This window comes from Orycteropus afer, unplaced genomic scaffold (genome assembly GCF_000298275.1).
Source record: "Orycteropus afer afer isolate SDZICR_OR568_19922 unplaced genomic scaffold, OryAfe1.0 scaffold00342, whole genome shotgun sequence".
Lineage (NCBI taxonomy): Eukaryota > Metazoa > Chordata > Mammalia > Tubulidentata > Orycteropodidae > Orycteropus > Orycteropus afer.
Genome location: NW_006921929.1, coordinates 1509199 through 1525161, shown reverse-complemented (window position 1 = coordinate 1525161; position 15963 = coordinate 1509199). Strand labels below are relative to the sequence as shown.

The 15963-nt window shown below is 37.1% G+C and overlaps 1 protein-coding gene across 1 annotated transcript in view; it reads left to right on the top strand.

Moving 5' to 3' along the window:
- Positions 1-727: 727 nt before the first annotated feature.
- THSD7B (thrombospondin type 1 domain containing 7B) overlaps positions 728-15963 on the top strand; it is a 1104189-nt gene continuing 1088953 nt past the window's right edge. The window contains exon 1 of the mRNA XM_042782491.1: positions 728-866. Within this exon, the coding sequence (XP_042638425.1) occupies positions 728-866 (139 nt within the window). The remainder of the gene's footprint in view (positions 867-15963) is intronic.

Here is a 15963-nt window from a genome sequence, read left to right as displayed (position 1 = left end):
TCTATCCCACTTTTCTAATGCTACTGTTAAGCATTCTTTGCACATTTTGAACTCAGCAATGTTTGTGCATCTCTTTCCTCACATTGTGAGCTCCTCAATAAGTTTAGCTGAGTAGTAGTTGTTATTGCAGTTAAGATGGCCCTTGACTCATGGTAACCCTAAGTACTACAGAATGAAACCAGAAAGAAAAGAAAACTAAACTCGCTGCCATCGAGTTGGTTTGACTCATAGTGACCCCTCCTTGGGTTTCCAAGTTGGTATCTCTATGGAATTAGATTGCCCAGTCTTCCTTCTGAGGAGTGGCTAGTGGGTTTGCACCACTAGCCTTCTGGTTAGCAGTAAAATGACTTAGGCACTACTCCACCAGAGGGCAAGAATTCTATCACTATGCCACCAATGCCCCTGGCAGAGTAGAAGGAATTAATACACCAGGTGTCTGCCAATCTTGCTTACCGAAATAGAAGCAAAATGGCTGAAGGGCTATGACATCCATAGAACTGAGGATAATTTCAATGGCTAAGGATTAGAAATGTGGCTAACTAATGACTGACCTTAAAATTTAATATTGTGTACACTCTTCTTCTATGGTAATAGAAACATTTTTAATATCATCACAAAGGTTCCAATAGTTAAAGTGAGTTTTTATAATTCCTGTATAGAAGAAACTTACCTGCTCTTCTTTTTTCTTTCAGGAGTAGAGAAGTCAAGAGACTGAAAATTCTGAAGAATGTTTCCAAAGTGTAATCTGGCTGTCAGTCACTGGGTATGGAGGAATATGAACAAGTTATTCTTATTACTTTCTCTCTTGCTGTCCCATGCAACTCATTTGGAAGGCAAAAAGGATAATCAGTTCATCTGGAAACCAGGTAGGAATGTCCTGGTGATTCCTTTGTCCTATTTTCATTAATGAGGAGAATATTCTTTCTATTTTTGTCCTTCTAATTTGGGGAGTAGTGGGAAATATCCAGAGAGGAATAATAGATACCCCTTTATAATAAACCTTACATTTGATTTTTATTCCCGCATGATTGTCACCTCCTTTTGGGGTACTGGTTATCCTTCTGAATTTTCATGCTGTTGTCAAAGAAAGTTATGATTTCCATAGTTACATCCACTTCTCCTTTGTCAAATATTTCACCACTGTACAGTACATTTGCAGTAAAGTTGGCATATGAATTTAGCTGATATTCTCAGTAAAAAAAAAAAAAAAAGAAAAAGAAAAAGAAAAATTTGGGCCAGGTTGGCATGTCTCTCTATTTCAAGATTCAAAACTAGTTAGCTATTTATTATTGAATGCTTTCTGGCACTGATCCTTTATATCTGGGTTTTGGAGCATAAGCAATTATCCTCAAAACTCTGCACATTAGTTGTGACTGTAAAGTCACCTTAATGTATTTTGAATTACCTCACATGTAATTCTTCATGAATATGAGTATATTGTGCTAAAGTTTGAAGGTTTGTATACAACCTTTGTTGTTCTCTCAATATTTTCTTAATTTGCCTGTGGCTAGGTTCTGTACAATTTAATTTCAAAGTCTAATAATTTATTAACTTAATTTATGAACCCCCAAATATCTTGAGTCTTTGCATCACTGATGATTTTCTTTGCTTTGGATTTTAATTTTTTTAAAGTATAATAATCAGATCATTTAAACTATTTATTACTGCTTCAAGAATCCATTTTTGCAAATACAGATAACATACACTTAATATAGTGGAAGTGGAAAATAAAATGTAGAAGATTTATGATCTTCAAAGAGTTTTCATTTTGGTCTCATCTTCTATAAATTAAATAGACTGCAAACATATTATGTCACCATGGAAATATGCATAAAAATGATATTTTTAATATTTAAATGACTTTGCAAGAATGAAAGTGAATTATGCTTTCAAGTATATGAAGTAAAAAACTTAGCACCGTTAGAGAGACAGTTTGGAGAAAATGTAATTGTATTAAAGCTCCTATAAATTAAGTGTAAGCTGTAACACTGTGGTAGTGATGTGCAATTTTTCCCTCATAGTAGTTTTAAGAAGCTTTGGAAATGTTTCTAAAAGTAAATATTGCATTTCTGGGAGTGGGGCTATATTGTTTTAATCATGAAAGATTAAACATTTCATTAAATCTAAATAAGCACATTTATTTGTCTGTACTCCTATATAAAGTTCTCAGGAAGTGCAATTAAAGTGGAAGGTAGGAAATTTGAAACACAAATGAAATGTGCTACGAAAACAGGCTTATTTTGAAATAAATTTTCGAAATAACTCAGCTTTTTTATTAGTAGATCATTGGAACCAACTCTACAGTGGATGGATTATTTGATAACCATCAATCTAAAGTTTTATAGGGAGCTCTGGTAGCATAGTGGCTAAGACACTTGCCTGCTAACCAGATGGCTGGCGGTTCAAACCCACCAGCCACTCCTTGGAAGGAAGGTTGGGCAATCCTACTTCCGTAGTGATACTGCCTCGGAAACCCAAGGAGGGGTTGCTATGAGTTGGGTTTCACTCGAGGGCACATAACAAGAACAACAACAAAAAGTTTTATAAGTGAGAATTCTTTCCATCACATACATTGCATTATGCAAGATGAATGTCTCTGCTATTACTCTCATTCCGTGGTTTTCATTGCTGTTTTATTTCCTTAAAAGAAAAAAAAAAAAAAAACCTACTACTGTAGAGTCAATTCCAACTCATGGCGACTACCATTGGGATTCCAAGGAGTGTAAATCTTTACCGAAGTAGATTGCCTCATCTTCCTCCCATGGAACAACAGGTGGTTTTGTACTGTGGACCTACTGATTAGTAGCCAAATGCCTTACCCACTATGCCACCAGAGTGCCTTCTTTCCTTAAAGTGCCAATACAAAGGTAATAATATATATTTTTCCCATATAGTTTTTTAAAATTATAATTTACTTACTTATATATAGCCAGAGATTTAAAAAGTAGAACAAATTTAAAAGCCGCACAATTAAAAATCCCATGAATCCCAGTGTCTGGCATCTTATGTCTCCTTTAGAAATTTCTTTGCACATACATATGCATATATATTTGTGTATGCCCATTACACCCAAACACACATGTGCACACATGATGATGACTAATTAGGGTCCTGCTAAGAATGAAATGGCACACTCAAAGTAGATACTTGAGAAGAGTCCAATAAACGGACTATTTTCAAAGGTGGGAAACTGTCAGCACACCAAGAGTTTGTGTAAAGCCCCTGGACTGATATCAGTTGGCAGTTTTACAACTTTTAGGCCTGTCCCAGGGGTCCCTGAGTGGCACAAATGGTTAAGAACTAGACTATTAAACCAAAATGTTGGCAATTTGAACACACTGAGAGATATTTCAAAAGAAAGGCTTGGCAAGCTGCTTCCAAAAGGTCACAACCAAGAAAACCTTATGGAGAGCAGTTCTACCTGATTTGCAACAGCAACTTTTTTTTTTTTTTTTTAGGCCTGTACAAATTGCCATTGAGTAGATTCAACTCACAGTGAACTCATGTGTGTCAGAGTAGAACTGTGCTCCATAGGGTCTTCAGTGGTTGATTTTCCTGAAATAGATCACTGGGTCTTTATTCTGAGATGCCTCTGGGTAAACTTGAACCTTCAAACTTTTTGGTAGCAGCTAGATGGATTAACTGTTTGCACAATCCTTGAACTAACTCCTCTAGGTCTACAGGGCAAAAAAAAACAAAAACAAAAACAAAAACAAAAAAAAACCTCACTGTCGTCAAGTCGATTCCAACTCATAGCGACCCCTCCTTGGGTTTCCGAGATGGTAAGGAAAGGGTAATTCCGAGTATATGAAGAGACAGCTTTATGGCAAGGATGCTTGACAGATATACATGATCTTCAAAGTATTAAATCAGGTTCAGCAATAATGAAGGAAGGATTCCTTGGGAGTGCATGTGTATAGACCAGCTTCATCTTTTAATGGTCACATAGTATTCTTTCATGGTTTATTCAATAATTATTTAAGCAGTCTCCTATTGCTTTGTCTTTTCTTTCCCTATTGCTTGGAATTTCAGTTTTGTCTATTATAAATAAAGCTGGCAAGAATGTAACATCATTTTAAAGGTAAGTAATAAATCAATTTGAGGTGTAATTGTAGGTCATCATCTTCAAAGACAACAACTACATCTTAGAATCTGTTACCTAATTATGGATGCATTTTTTAGAACTTAATTATATATATATATTTACTGTATTATAGTCTAAATTAGCTGCATTTTTGGAGTTGCAAAAAAAAAAAAAAAAAAAAGAACTCAGTTCCTATGTTATCTGTAATTCTAATAGATTTCTTTGGAGGCCTAGACTTTTTTTTTTTTTTGAAATCTAAAAAACAATTTTCTGAGTTTAAATTGTAATATCAACCACTTAGTCTGTCTGTTTCCCTGTTTTGTTTTTTTGTTTGTTTTCTTCTCCTGGTCAATAGGTTAGATAGATGTTAGTCAACCTCATCCAAATTAAAGTCATTTTTCCAGGTGAGTCCTAGCTTTGGCAAAACAATAGATTGATGAATAATAAATGTCTTAGGTATCTGATGTTACTATAATAGAAATACCAAAAGTGGATGGCTTTAACTAGCAGAAATTTATTATCTCACAATTGAGGAGGCTGAAAGTCTGACTTCTGGGCATCAATGCTAGGGGAAGACTCTGGGGGAAGGTCCTTGTCTGCTTTCAATATCTGTGAGCCTGGTGTTCCTTGGAGATCTCCATGTGTCTCGGCATCAGTATTTCCCTGGGCCTAGAAGATTCAGTTCTCAGAAGGAGGATGGGGCAATCTACTTCCGTAGTGATACTGCCTCGGAAACCCAAGTAGTTTTAAGTAAATAGATAACTGTTCATGTCTGACTACTTTGTAGAGGTGAAGTAGTGGACTCTGAAGACATAGTAACTAGTGGTCTCTAGCCAATTCTCAAGAATTGGTTCTAACTCAATTGGCACAACAAAATACATAAAAGCCTTGTTCTGCATCTTACATTGGTGAGTAGCGACTGGGGTCTTAAAAGCTTTCAAGCGGCCATCTAAGATGCAGCTAATGGTCTCCTATCATTGGAATAGAAGAAGGATACAAAAGAAGAAAAGAAAAGAAAAAAAAGGGCATTTGGAAGCAATCAGCCATAGGACACAATGGCCTTCGAGACCAGAAGAACCAGATGGTGTTCAGCTACTAATGCCAACCACTCAGGAAAAGATCAAATCTGGAGATCCTGGATAGAATGGGAGGAAAAACATGGAACAAAATCCAAAAACTCAATAATGACCAGAATTACTGGTCAGAGGAAGTCTGATGAGACCCCCAATACTGTGGCCCTGGAATGCATTCTGCGCCTGGAATAAAACTCACCCCTAGGGGCTGGCTCTCAACCCAATAATTAACAAGATGTACATGCAGACCACTCAACCCAGGATGACGTATCCACATACTCTGTGGTATTACATCCCTTAGACCAATGGACCATGGGGCACCAGAGGACCAACATTCAGGTTGAGGAAATGCAAGATAAACAGGAGTGCAGAAATATGAGGGGAACAAGGGAGGGTTACAGGATAGGGAAGGGAGGAGACTGGGTTGGGGTTGGACATGGTAAATGAGGAGTGAAACTAAATGTGCACGTAACATTGAATGTAAACAAGCTCTTAAAATAATAATAAAAAATAATAAATAAAATAAAAATAAAAATAGCATCCAATATTTACAGAATGGAGATCACCTGTGAGATATTAGTATATAATTAATCGCCAACATTGATTTATCTTGTGATAGTCAAATCTGACATCTTCATGGAGAGATACAATCTGATTTCTAAACTGCTTTGATAAAATATTTCTAACAAAATGTGTTCTGAAGTATTAGTGATTAAAACTTATCCTGACCAAAAATACAAAAAATAATAAATTTTTGTTTTAAGTATCTTAAAAAAAAAAAAAAAGGAATTGGTTCTAGGAGGTTAATTAATTCCTTAATCCTTATTTATTTCTTATTGTGTGCCAACCACTGTTATAGGCACACGGGAAAAGTTAGTTGAAATAAAACAGACTAATCTTCTGTCTTTATGGACAGGATAATAAACGTGATCATTAAGTTAAGTAGATAGTATATATCAGACGCTAATAAATTCTAAGAAAAAAAAGTTAAGGCAAGGGACAGGAATATGATGCAGTAGAAGAAAGAGTGAAATCTTAGGTTCGCTGGCCAGGGATGTCTCACCAAGGAAGAGAATTTGAGTAAAGACTTACAGGAAGGAGGAGGCCAGCCGTGGGCAAATCTGGGTGAAGAGTATGGGGCACGTTTCAGGAGCAGAGAAGAGAAGCATGCTGGAGTAGTGTGATCATGGAGGACAATAAACATGGAGAGGAGATAAAGTCAGAGAGGTAATGGTGGTTTTCTTTGTTACCAACTGCTGCCATAACAACAACAGCAGCAGCAACAACAAAAATTATAAGTGGATTGCTTTACAGAGCAGAAATTTATGTTCTCACAGTCTGGAGGCTGACACTCTAGGCCTCCCTCTTGTTGCTTGTGTCTGCTGGTGATCTGGACTTGTAAATTGCATCTGATCTCTTGTGTGTCTTTCTCCATATGGTATATGTCTCTGGGTCTAATCTGCTCTTTTTTTTTTTTTTTTTTTTTTGGCTAAGAAGTGCTTAGCTTTAGGACCCACCCTAAAATGGTATGACTTCATTAACATAACCAAAGAAAACACTATTTTCACAGTAGTTAGGATTTCAATACATATTTCAGTGGGATACAATTCAATAATTCAATTCATGACAGGAACAACTCAGGTAGATCCTTACAGGTCAAATTAAGATTTTGGCTTTTACTCTAAGTAGGTAGAAAGACATTGGAAGGTTTTCGGAGAGTGGTAATATGTTCTGATTTCTTTTTCATAGCATTTTAATGGAACCTTACTTGGATTCTCAATTGATAATACTCCAAAGTGAGGCAAGGGAAAAGGCAGGTCAGTTAGGAGAATGCAGAAATAAAGAGAAATGATGGTAATAGTTGCATTTGTGTTAATGGCAGTAATTATGGCAAGAAGGGGTTGAATTTTGGATTTATTTATGGCTGTAGTTCTTAACTAAGAGTGATTTTGCTCCCTAGGGGACAAATGGCAATATCTGGAGACAATTTTGTCTGTCATATTTGTGGGGTGCTACTGATAGCTAGTGGTTAGAGGCCAGGGATGATGCTAACCATCCTATAAAGCATGGGACAGCCCCTGCAACAAAGAATTATCAGGCTCAAAATATAAATGCCCAGGTTGGGAAATCCTGATTGAAGATAAAGCCATCAGAAGTGTGAGGTGAGAGGTAAAGAGAGGACTTAAGGGTGATACCGAGACTTTTCTTGAGCTGAGCAACTGGAAGAGTGGGGAGTTTCCACCTCATAGGGGAATGACTGTAAAGTAGCTGATATGGGGAGAATATTTGCTTGGTATCATACGTGTTAAATTTGTGTCTGTTAGAAATTCAGAGGAACTCTGGTGGTGCAGTGCCTAAGGAATTTGGCTGCTAACCAGAAGTTTGGTGGTTCAAATCTACCAGCTGGTCTGTAGGAGGAAGATGAGGCAATATACTTCCATAAAGATTTACTGCCTTGGAAACCCAGTGGGGGTCACTGTGAGTTGAAATCAACTCGATGGCAGAGGATTTGTTTTTTTTCTTTAATTAGAAATGCATGTGGAGATGTTGACCAGTTGGATGTATGGATATAGGAGAGAGGTCTTTGCTAGAGAGAAACACTTGGGATTCATGAGCAAAGAGGGAGAATGTAAAGCCTTGGCCTTATGAGCTGCCTAGGGAATGTATGTGGAGTTGATATAAGAAGGTCCAAGGTGAGATCAGGAGAAGCTGAGGATTGAGGATTTGGAAAAGTGAGGAGAAACTAGAAAATGGGACTGAGAAGTGACCAGGAGGAAGGAAAATCAAGTAAGTTATGATGCTTTGGAAGATTAGTGAAGGAAAGGAGGAGAAAGGGATAAACTGTGTCAGATGGTGCTGATAGGTCAAGTTGATGAGATCTGAGGAAAGGTCCTTGAATATCATAACAGAAGTCATCAGTGAAGGGGATGAAAGACTTTGGAAACTTAAGACAGTTCAGTTGGAAAGGCTGTCTCATGGAGTTTAAGTTATGTGCAGCCTTAGAAATTAAGAGGTGGATTCGCAATTTGTGTCCCTTAATATACAGAGGATAAGTTTATAATGCATTTCCTTTTGGGCAACAAATGGCATTTATTATTATTTTTTAATTGTGATAGAATACACAACATAAAATTTGCTATTATAACCATTTTAAAAGTATAATTCAGTGACATTTATACATTTACAGTTGTACAACCATTACCAACTATCTAGTTCCAATACATTTTCATCATCCCAAATTATATTATACAAGTGTGTTTATAAAAAGACTGGAAAACAAATTTTTCATGAATAGAGCTGAAAGAAACCCAACCCAACCCAACCTGTATTTATTTCTTTCTGAGAGGCTCTTTCAGGTGTCTTAAGTCAGCTAAGAGACCACTCTGGGATAGTCGAAAGAGCCAGAACTTTGTACACAAGCTGACCTATGTTCAAATTCTTGGTGTCTGAATGGGAGAAAATAATCTCACCTCTCTGAGCCCTATTTGTCTATCCATTAATGAGGATAATAGTAACCATTTTACAGGGCTGTTTGAAAATTAAGGCAGACAATATATTATGCACAGTGGCTAATCAATAAATATTAGCTATTCTATTATTATATACTATTTTGATTGTTGAAATAATTATGTTTTATTATATACATTTGTGTATATTTCCTTAGATATAAAAAAGAAGATACATTTGACAGTGATATGCACTTTATTAATAAATGGTCATAAATAATTTCAAAGACATTTTAGCTCTAAAACTTTTTTTATACATGTCAGGCTCATGGAAAGTTTTAATTGCAGTAACTCCTGACTAGTGAATAAAAAAGGTGAGAATAATGAACTATGTCTAGGAACTAAGTAGATAGATGTTGTTGTTATGTGCCATCGAGTCAGACTCGAGTCACAGCGACCCCTCCTTGGGTTTCTGAGGCAGTATCACTACGGAAGTAGATTTGCCCAACCTTCCTTCCGAGGAGAGGCTGGAGGCTTTGAACCACCAGCCTTCTGGTTAGCAGTCAAGTGCCTTAGGCACTACACTACCAGAGCTCCTAAGTAGATAGATAGGTTGGAATTAATCATTTTGGAAGAAAAAAAAAAAAAATATATATATATATATATATGAAAATGGCATTGTGTAAGAAAAAAAGATCTTAAATAGGTGAATATTTCATTATAGCTTAAATAATAATGCTTCACTGTTGAAAATATTTTAAAGAAAAAAATATACTGTAGAAATAGGTATTCTATAGTTTGAAAGTCTTAGAGAAAATAAAATCTTCTTAGGAGAAAGTTATTTATTTATTTATTTATTGAATATGCACTCCAAGTCCATGAAATATTTCCTATGGGAATTTGATGAAATTGACATCATTTTAGTTACTTCTATGGATATTAGTTTATCTTAAAGGTATTTGTGTAATGAACTCCTAATGGTGTTATTTCTGTGATACCAAAGAGCATAAGCATATATGACATGGATCTTACTGCTAAAATTTCAAAATCATTTTTTCTTAGAAACCAAAAGGACTAGTTTTATGATGCTCCCAATAAGTTAATAAAAGTCTTTACTACTTGTAAAAACAAAACCCACAAAACTGATTCTGACTCATAGAGACCCTGTAGGACAGAGTAGAACTGCCCCAAAGAGTTTCCATGCCTGTAAATCCTAAATAATCTAAAATAAATTCCTCTGCCATGTTCCTTTTCTAAATAGCACTAAAATATAAGCTCCACAAGGACCAGGGATTTTGCTAGTTTTTCACTGAGCTATTCCAAGTACCTAAACATAAATATTTGTTACATAAAAATTCACAACTTCTTAAGTACTTGTAGAATAAGGAACACTATCTTTGTGTGTATGCGTGTGCACATGTGTGTGTGTGTGAATTTAGGGGGGCCAAAAAGAGAGGAGAGTGAAGCAATAGAAGATATGGTCTCTCTTATTTAAAAGGTTAGAGTAAATATTGAGGAGACAACATAAAATGACCCAAAACTGAAGATGGAATTATAGATCAGTAAATGTTTGTCCCTGCAGGACACAAAGGGTTAAGTACTCATCTATTAACTGAAATGTTGGTGATTTGAACAACCTAGACATGCTTTGGAAGAAAGGCCTGGCAATCTATTACCAAAAGTTCACAGTCATACTCTGACACACATGACCACCATGAGTCGTTATTTGATCAACAGCAACTTTTTTCACTAGTAAATGTGAAAATAAATGGTCTATGTTGCCATGTTTCAGTTGTTCCCCTGCATTTCTGGCCATCTTGGGAAAATTAAATCATTTTTTGAAAATAATATGTGCAGATGGCTAAAAATTAAATATTACTGAAACCTTATAATGAGACCTTATGGGTGAATCTCATTTCCCAGATTGACTTTAAAGATGAAGCCAGTTTCAACTCTTTTTTGCTGTTTCTTTTGTTATTTACCTCTGTGTCTCAAAATAATAGACTTACAATTGCTGTTTTTTGGTTTATAAATATTAGTTATTTCCTGTTCATTTTCTGTTATGTTAGTTAAGGATTTATTTCTCATCTACCTGTTACTTCTCCTCTTTACTGTATCCTTTCAAAATAGTTACATCAAAATAGTTAAATCAGTGGTTGGTGTAATATATTACTCTTCTATTTCTATGTATACATTATTCTCTGCTGAGGTCAGAGGTGTCCTATGCTGCTGCATCCTATCTTGTGCAGATGTTTTTACATGTTGTTGATAGCTGGCATCTACTTGGCACCCTGGCTCAATGTGCCTCCATGCACAAGGGAATAAAATGCTGTCCTGTCCTGCCCCAGCCCCATGATCTGTTGTGGATCAGTAGGTCTTTCTTCCCTGTTCACGTTAGTCTGGAAGGTCCGCTGAAACCTACTCAGCATCACAGCAACATGCAGACCACCCCTGACAAATGAGCAGTGGCTGCATATGAAGTGCACTGACCCAGAAATCAAACCTGGTTTCCAGAATGGAAAGGGAGAATCATACCACTAAACTCATTTTTCCTTTTGCTTAGTCTTCTTTGAACCTACTATTGTTTTTCCCCAAAATATTCCACTTAATATGTCACATGCCAATTGCTAATTTTATGAAACTAAAGCACCATTCAACCACTATATCATACTTCTATTTTGGGAGATATTTTCACAGCCCTCTGTCCCTCTGATTCAATGTAGACTGTTGCACAGTTATCTTTAGAATGTCCCTTCATGCTATCAGCTTGGATCCTGTGTTCTGTGTTTCTCTTCCTTGCTTTTGCCTTATTTTACTGAAACTCATCTTCTAGAACTTCTAAGATAGGAGTTCCTTTCAATTCTTAAATGGTCTTTGCACTCATAATATAGTCAATTAATAATTTGGGCATAGAATTCAGTTTCAAAGCATTTTCCAGAGGATTTTGAAGGCTTTGGTCCCCTGTTTCCTAGCTTACTCTGTTATTATTGAGAAGTTTGATGTTATTCTAATCCTGTGCCTTTGCATGTAATCCATTTGTTTTTGTCTTTGTGGAATCTTCTTTTTAATCCATGAAGTGCTGAAATTTCATGATTATATGCTTTGAACTGGATCACTTTCCTTTATTATGCTGCACATTGGTAGGATGTTTCAATTTGTATGCTCATGCCCTTCAATTGTGAGATATATTTTTCTTATATGATTTTGTTCCATTTGTTTCCTTTAAAACTCCTAGAATCTCTGTATACTGCAAATGGCTAATGCTCTAGGATGCTGATCAAAATGTTGAGGGTTGGAGTTCACTCAGAGGTACCTCAGGAGATTTACTTTGGAATACTAGTCACTGGAAACCCTGTGAAGCACAGTTCTTTTCAGACAAACATACCATAATTGAGAGTCAACTCCACAGTAACTGGTTTTCTGAAATGCTTTAGGCAGATGTTTGACCTTTCTAACTAACCTTCAGTTTTTAAATATCCTCCCCCTCCTTTTTCTTTTAATTTTTATTCTGATTTCTAAAATTTTTTCTTCTACGTCATCTTTCAGCGCTTCTTTTGACTAATGTTTTAAGTTATCTCATTTTTAATTCTAAGAATTTTTATGTTTTCTCATTATTATTATAAATTATAACTTGTTTTTTTAAATATATATATAGTATTTTTACTTTCTAGTCAAACAATATTAATAATATTTAATTTTTTCTTCCTTTTTTCTGAATCTATGTTTTGTTATATTCACTTATTTGTTTGCTCATAGCTGCTGATATGGAAAGCTTACTTTTAAAGTCTGCTGCTCATTAACTATCTCTGTAATGTCTCCCATTATTAAGAGTGAGGCATTGAAAACTGATTGGCCAGTCCATGTGCCTGGCTCGGCTATCGAGTTTCTCTGTCAGGCTTCCTTGAATGATAAGCTAACTTTTTTTTGGAGGATAGCTTCCTCAAAAATTTTTATCTATCAATACCTAAAGATCTTCTGTCTAGAATTGTATCATTTATGATGAAGGACAAGTTGCTATAACCCAAGTATCTCTAAATACAGTGGCTTAAATACAAGTTCATAGTCTTTCATGTTAACATCAGTTAACATATAGTTTGTGGTCCAGGTTGACTGGGAACTCTTCCACCAAATTTCCTTCCACCTTGTTTATTCACAAACACCCAGGGAAATTATCCTTGTCTGTCCATATGAACTGGGTAACAGGAATATTCCTGTTCTATTTCATGAAAAGAAAAGGGCACATGTTGTTGTTGTTATGTGCCGTCGAGTCAGCCCTGACTCATAGCGACCCCTCCTTGGGTTTCCGAGGCAGTATCACTACGGAAGTAGGATTGCCCAACCTTCCTTCCGAGGAGTGGCTGGTGGGTTTGAACTGCCAGTCTTCTGGTTAGCAATCAAGTGCTTTAGCCACTGTGCTACCAGAGCTCCCACATAGGTAGTAGTCTAAAACAAGGAATTTCAAGCAAGTGACATAAAAGTTCTATACATATTAGAATTATGTATTTGTGTAAAGGCCCACCTAAAGACAGTGACTTAAAACAATTACAGTCATCAAGTTTGTTCACATATCTAGGGGTGACTGGGCTCAGGTAGGTCACTTGGAAGCTTCATGCCATTGCGATCAGATTTTAGAAGGGATTGAAGTAGGCTAGAAGTCTTCTTTGCCCACATATATGGCATCTGGACTGGAAAGACTCAAACAGGTGGGGGCTGGAATAGCTGGGACTCTCAGACCTTGTTTCTGTCTCAGATCTGTTTCTGTCTGTCATTCCTTCATGTGGTCTCTCCATGTGGAGGTCTTAGGCTAACTGGGCTTCTTACATGGTGGTTAATGACTCTCAGAGCAAGTATCCAAAGAGAAACAGGCAGAAGCTTCATGGCTTTCTTTAACCTTGCCTGGGAGTTGTGCTTAGTAACTTATGACACATTCTGTAGGTTACAAAGATGTCTCTAAGGAGGGAGTTAAACCTACCATGATACATCTGTTCATTTCTGGAATCATTGGTGAAAATGTAATTGACTGGCTATTATTAGCTACAAGGGAATTTAGCCTGTATTTGGGCCATCATCTAAGAAGGGAAAATAGAGTTCTGTCCTCATTTGCAATCTTCATTACAGGGACTATTCATTTATTCCTGATATCATCCTCCATCTATGGTCTTCACTAGGTTACTGAAAAAGGACAAAAGAAGAAGTCTTGGCTAAGTGGTGGCCAAAATTTAGCAATCAGAGTTTCACTTAATCCTTCTCTTTTGAATATGATACTTCATCATTGTTTTCCACTTTGCCTGTGGTCCAGGATTTTAATTTACTGTCTGTTTTCTACTCTGAAGAAGGGGGAGAGGGAGAGATCTGGGACAGAATTTTTAATTATTCTTCCTGTTTTGAGCCACAGCCTTATTCTTTCCTAGTGTCTGTAGGTCTCAAGCCTTACCAGAATTCTGCAGTTATAATTTTATTATTATTATTATTGGAGTTGTTGTTACTGAAGTCTGCTATAGGCTCCTTATCTTCAGCATCCTCTCATACTTTGGTCATGTTGTCAGGAGAGACCAATCCCTGGAGAAGGATATCCTGTTGGTAAAGTAGAGAGTCAGCAAAAAAGAGGAAGATCCTCAATGGGATGGGCTGGCATAGTGGCTGCAACAATAGACTGAAGTGTATATTGAAGCCCATTGCTTCAGTGACTGTGTCAGCCCATCTCGTTGAAGGTCTTCCCCTTTTTGGCAACCCCCTACTTAGCCAAGCATGATGCTCTTCTCCAAGAACTGGTCCCACTTGATCACATGTCCAAAGTGTGTTTGACAAAGCCTCACCATCCTTGCTTTTGAGGAGTATTCTGGCTGTTCTTCTAATACAGATTTATTCATTCTTATGGAAATCCATGGTATATTCAGTATTCTTCACCAATACCATAACTCAAATGCATCTTACCTTATACACTTATGGTTTGGCTGGAAACCATGGGAGTGAATTCAATTTCAGGGCCCATAGTCTTGGGGCTTTCACTAGTCTTTCAGACCAATAAGCCTTTTTATTTTTTTTTTTATGACTGAGTTGTGTTCCACATTTTTCTTCCACCTTGTCCAGGATCTCCTATTTTGATCCCTTTCGGAGTGGTTGACAGTGTATCCAGCCATCATCTTGCTTTTTTTCTTTCAGGGTCATGTAGGCTGAGGTTCACATGGTCCACTAGTTACTTGGACTAATTGTTTCCATGTGTCTTTGGTTTTCTTCATTCTCCCTTGCTCCAGACAAGGGGAGACCAATTGTTGCATCCTAGGTGGCCATTTGCAAGCTTTTAAGACCTCAGTCACTACTTACTAAAGTAGGATGTAGAACAATGTTTTTGTGTAGTAATTATGCCAGCTGAGCTTGATATCCCCCACCACCATGGTCCTGATCCCATGGGCCCAACAACTCACTCCCTCAGGGTGGTTGACTGTGGCTAAGAAGTTATCTAACTCTGCCACTCTAGTAGCATAGTGCTTAAGGCACTTGACTGCTAACCAGAAGGCTGGTGGTTCAAACTCACTAGTCACTCCTCAGAAGGAAGGTTGGGCAATCTATTTCCGTAGTGATACTGCCTCGGAAACCAACAGAGGGGTCGCTATAAGTCAGGTCCTACTTGACGGCACTTAACAAAAACAGCCCCCAGTTAGCTCTATTATATATATATGGACATTCTTATAGCACATACAAATAAGTATGTAGAAATATCATCCGCCAAACTTATATATGGTCATGGGTATATTCCCTTTTGCCTAGACATACTTGATCATTCAGCCTGTCCACCTATGTGTCCAGCCATAGATTAATGTTTGCAATTACAGATAATGCACTAGTGTGTATGTAAAAGTGTTTATTTTTGTTGTTTGTACCTCTTGTGCACCTCTCTGTGTCTTCCTTTTTTTAAGTTTTATTGTGTTGGTCACTCACTTTTGATATATTGCCTTTCCCTTCACCCAAATCAATACTTGTCTCTTACTTATCTGGCATTTTCCCTTCCTCTCCCCTTCCATCCCAGGTTACTAACACACTTTCCTTCCGTATCTAAACCTTCCCTTGACTTTTCACAATAGTGGACTAGTAGAATATCTGTCCCTCTGTGATGGACTTATTTCCATCAGCATAATGCCCTCCAAGTTCATCCACATTATGAGGTGTTACATGTATGTATTCTGCATTATTCTTTGTTGTTGTTGTTATGTGCCGTCGAGTCGGCCCCGACTCATAGCGACCCCTCCTTGGGTTTCCAAGGCAGTATCACTACGTAAGTAGGATTGCCCAACCTTCCTTCCGAGGAGTGGCTGGTGGGTTTGAACCTCCAGCCTTCTGGTTAGCAGTCAAGTGCTTTAGC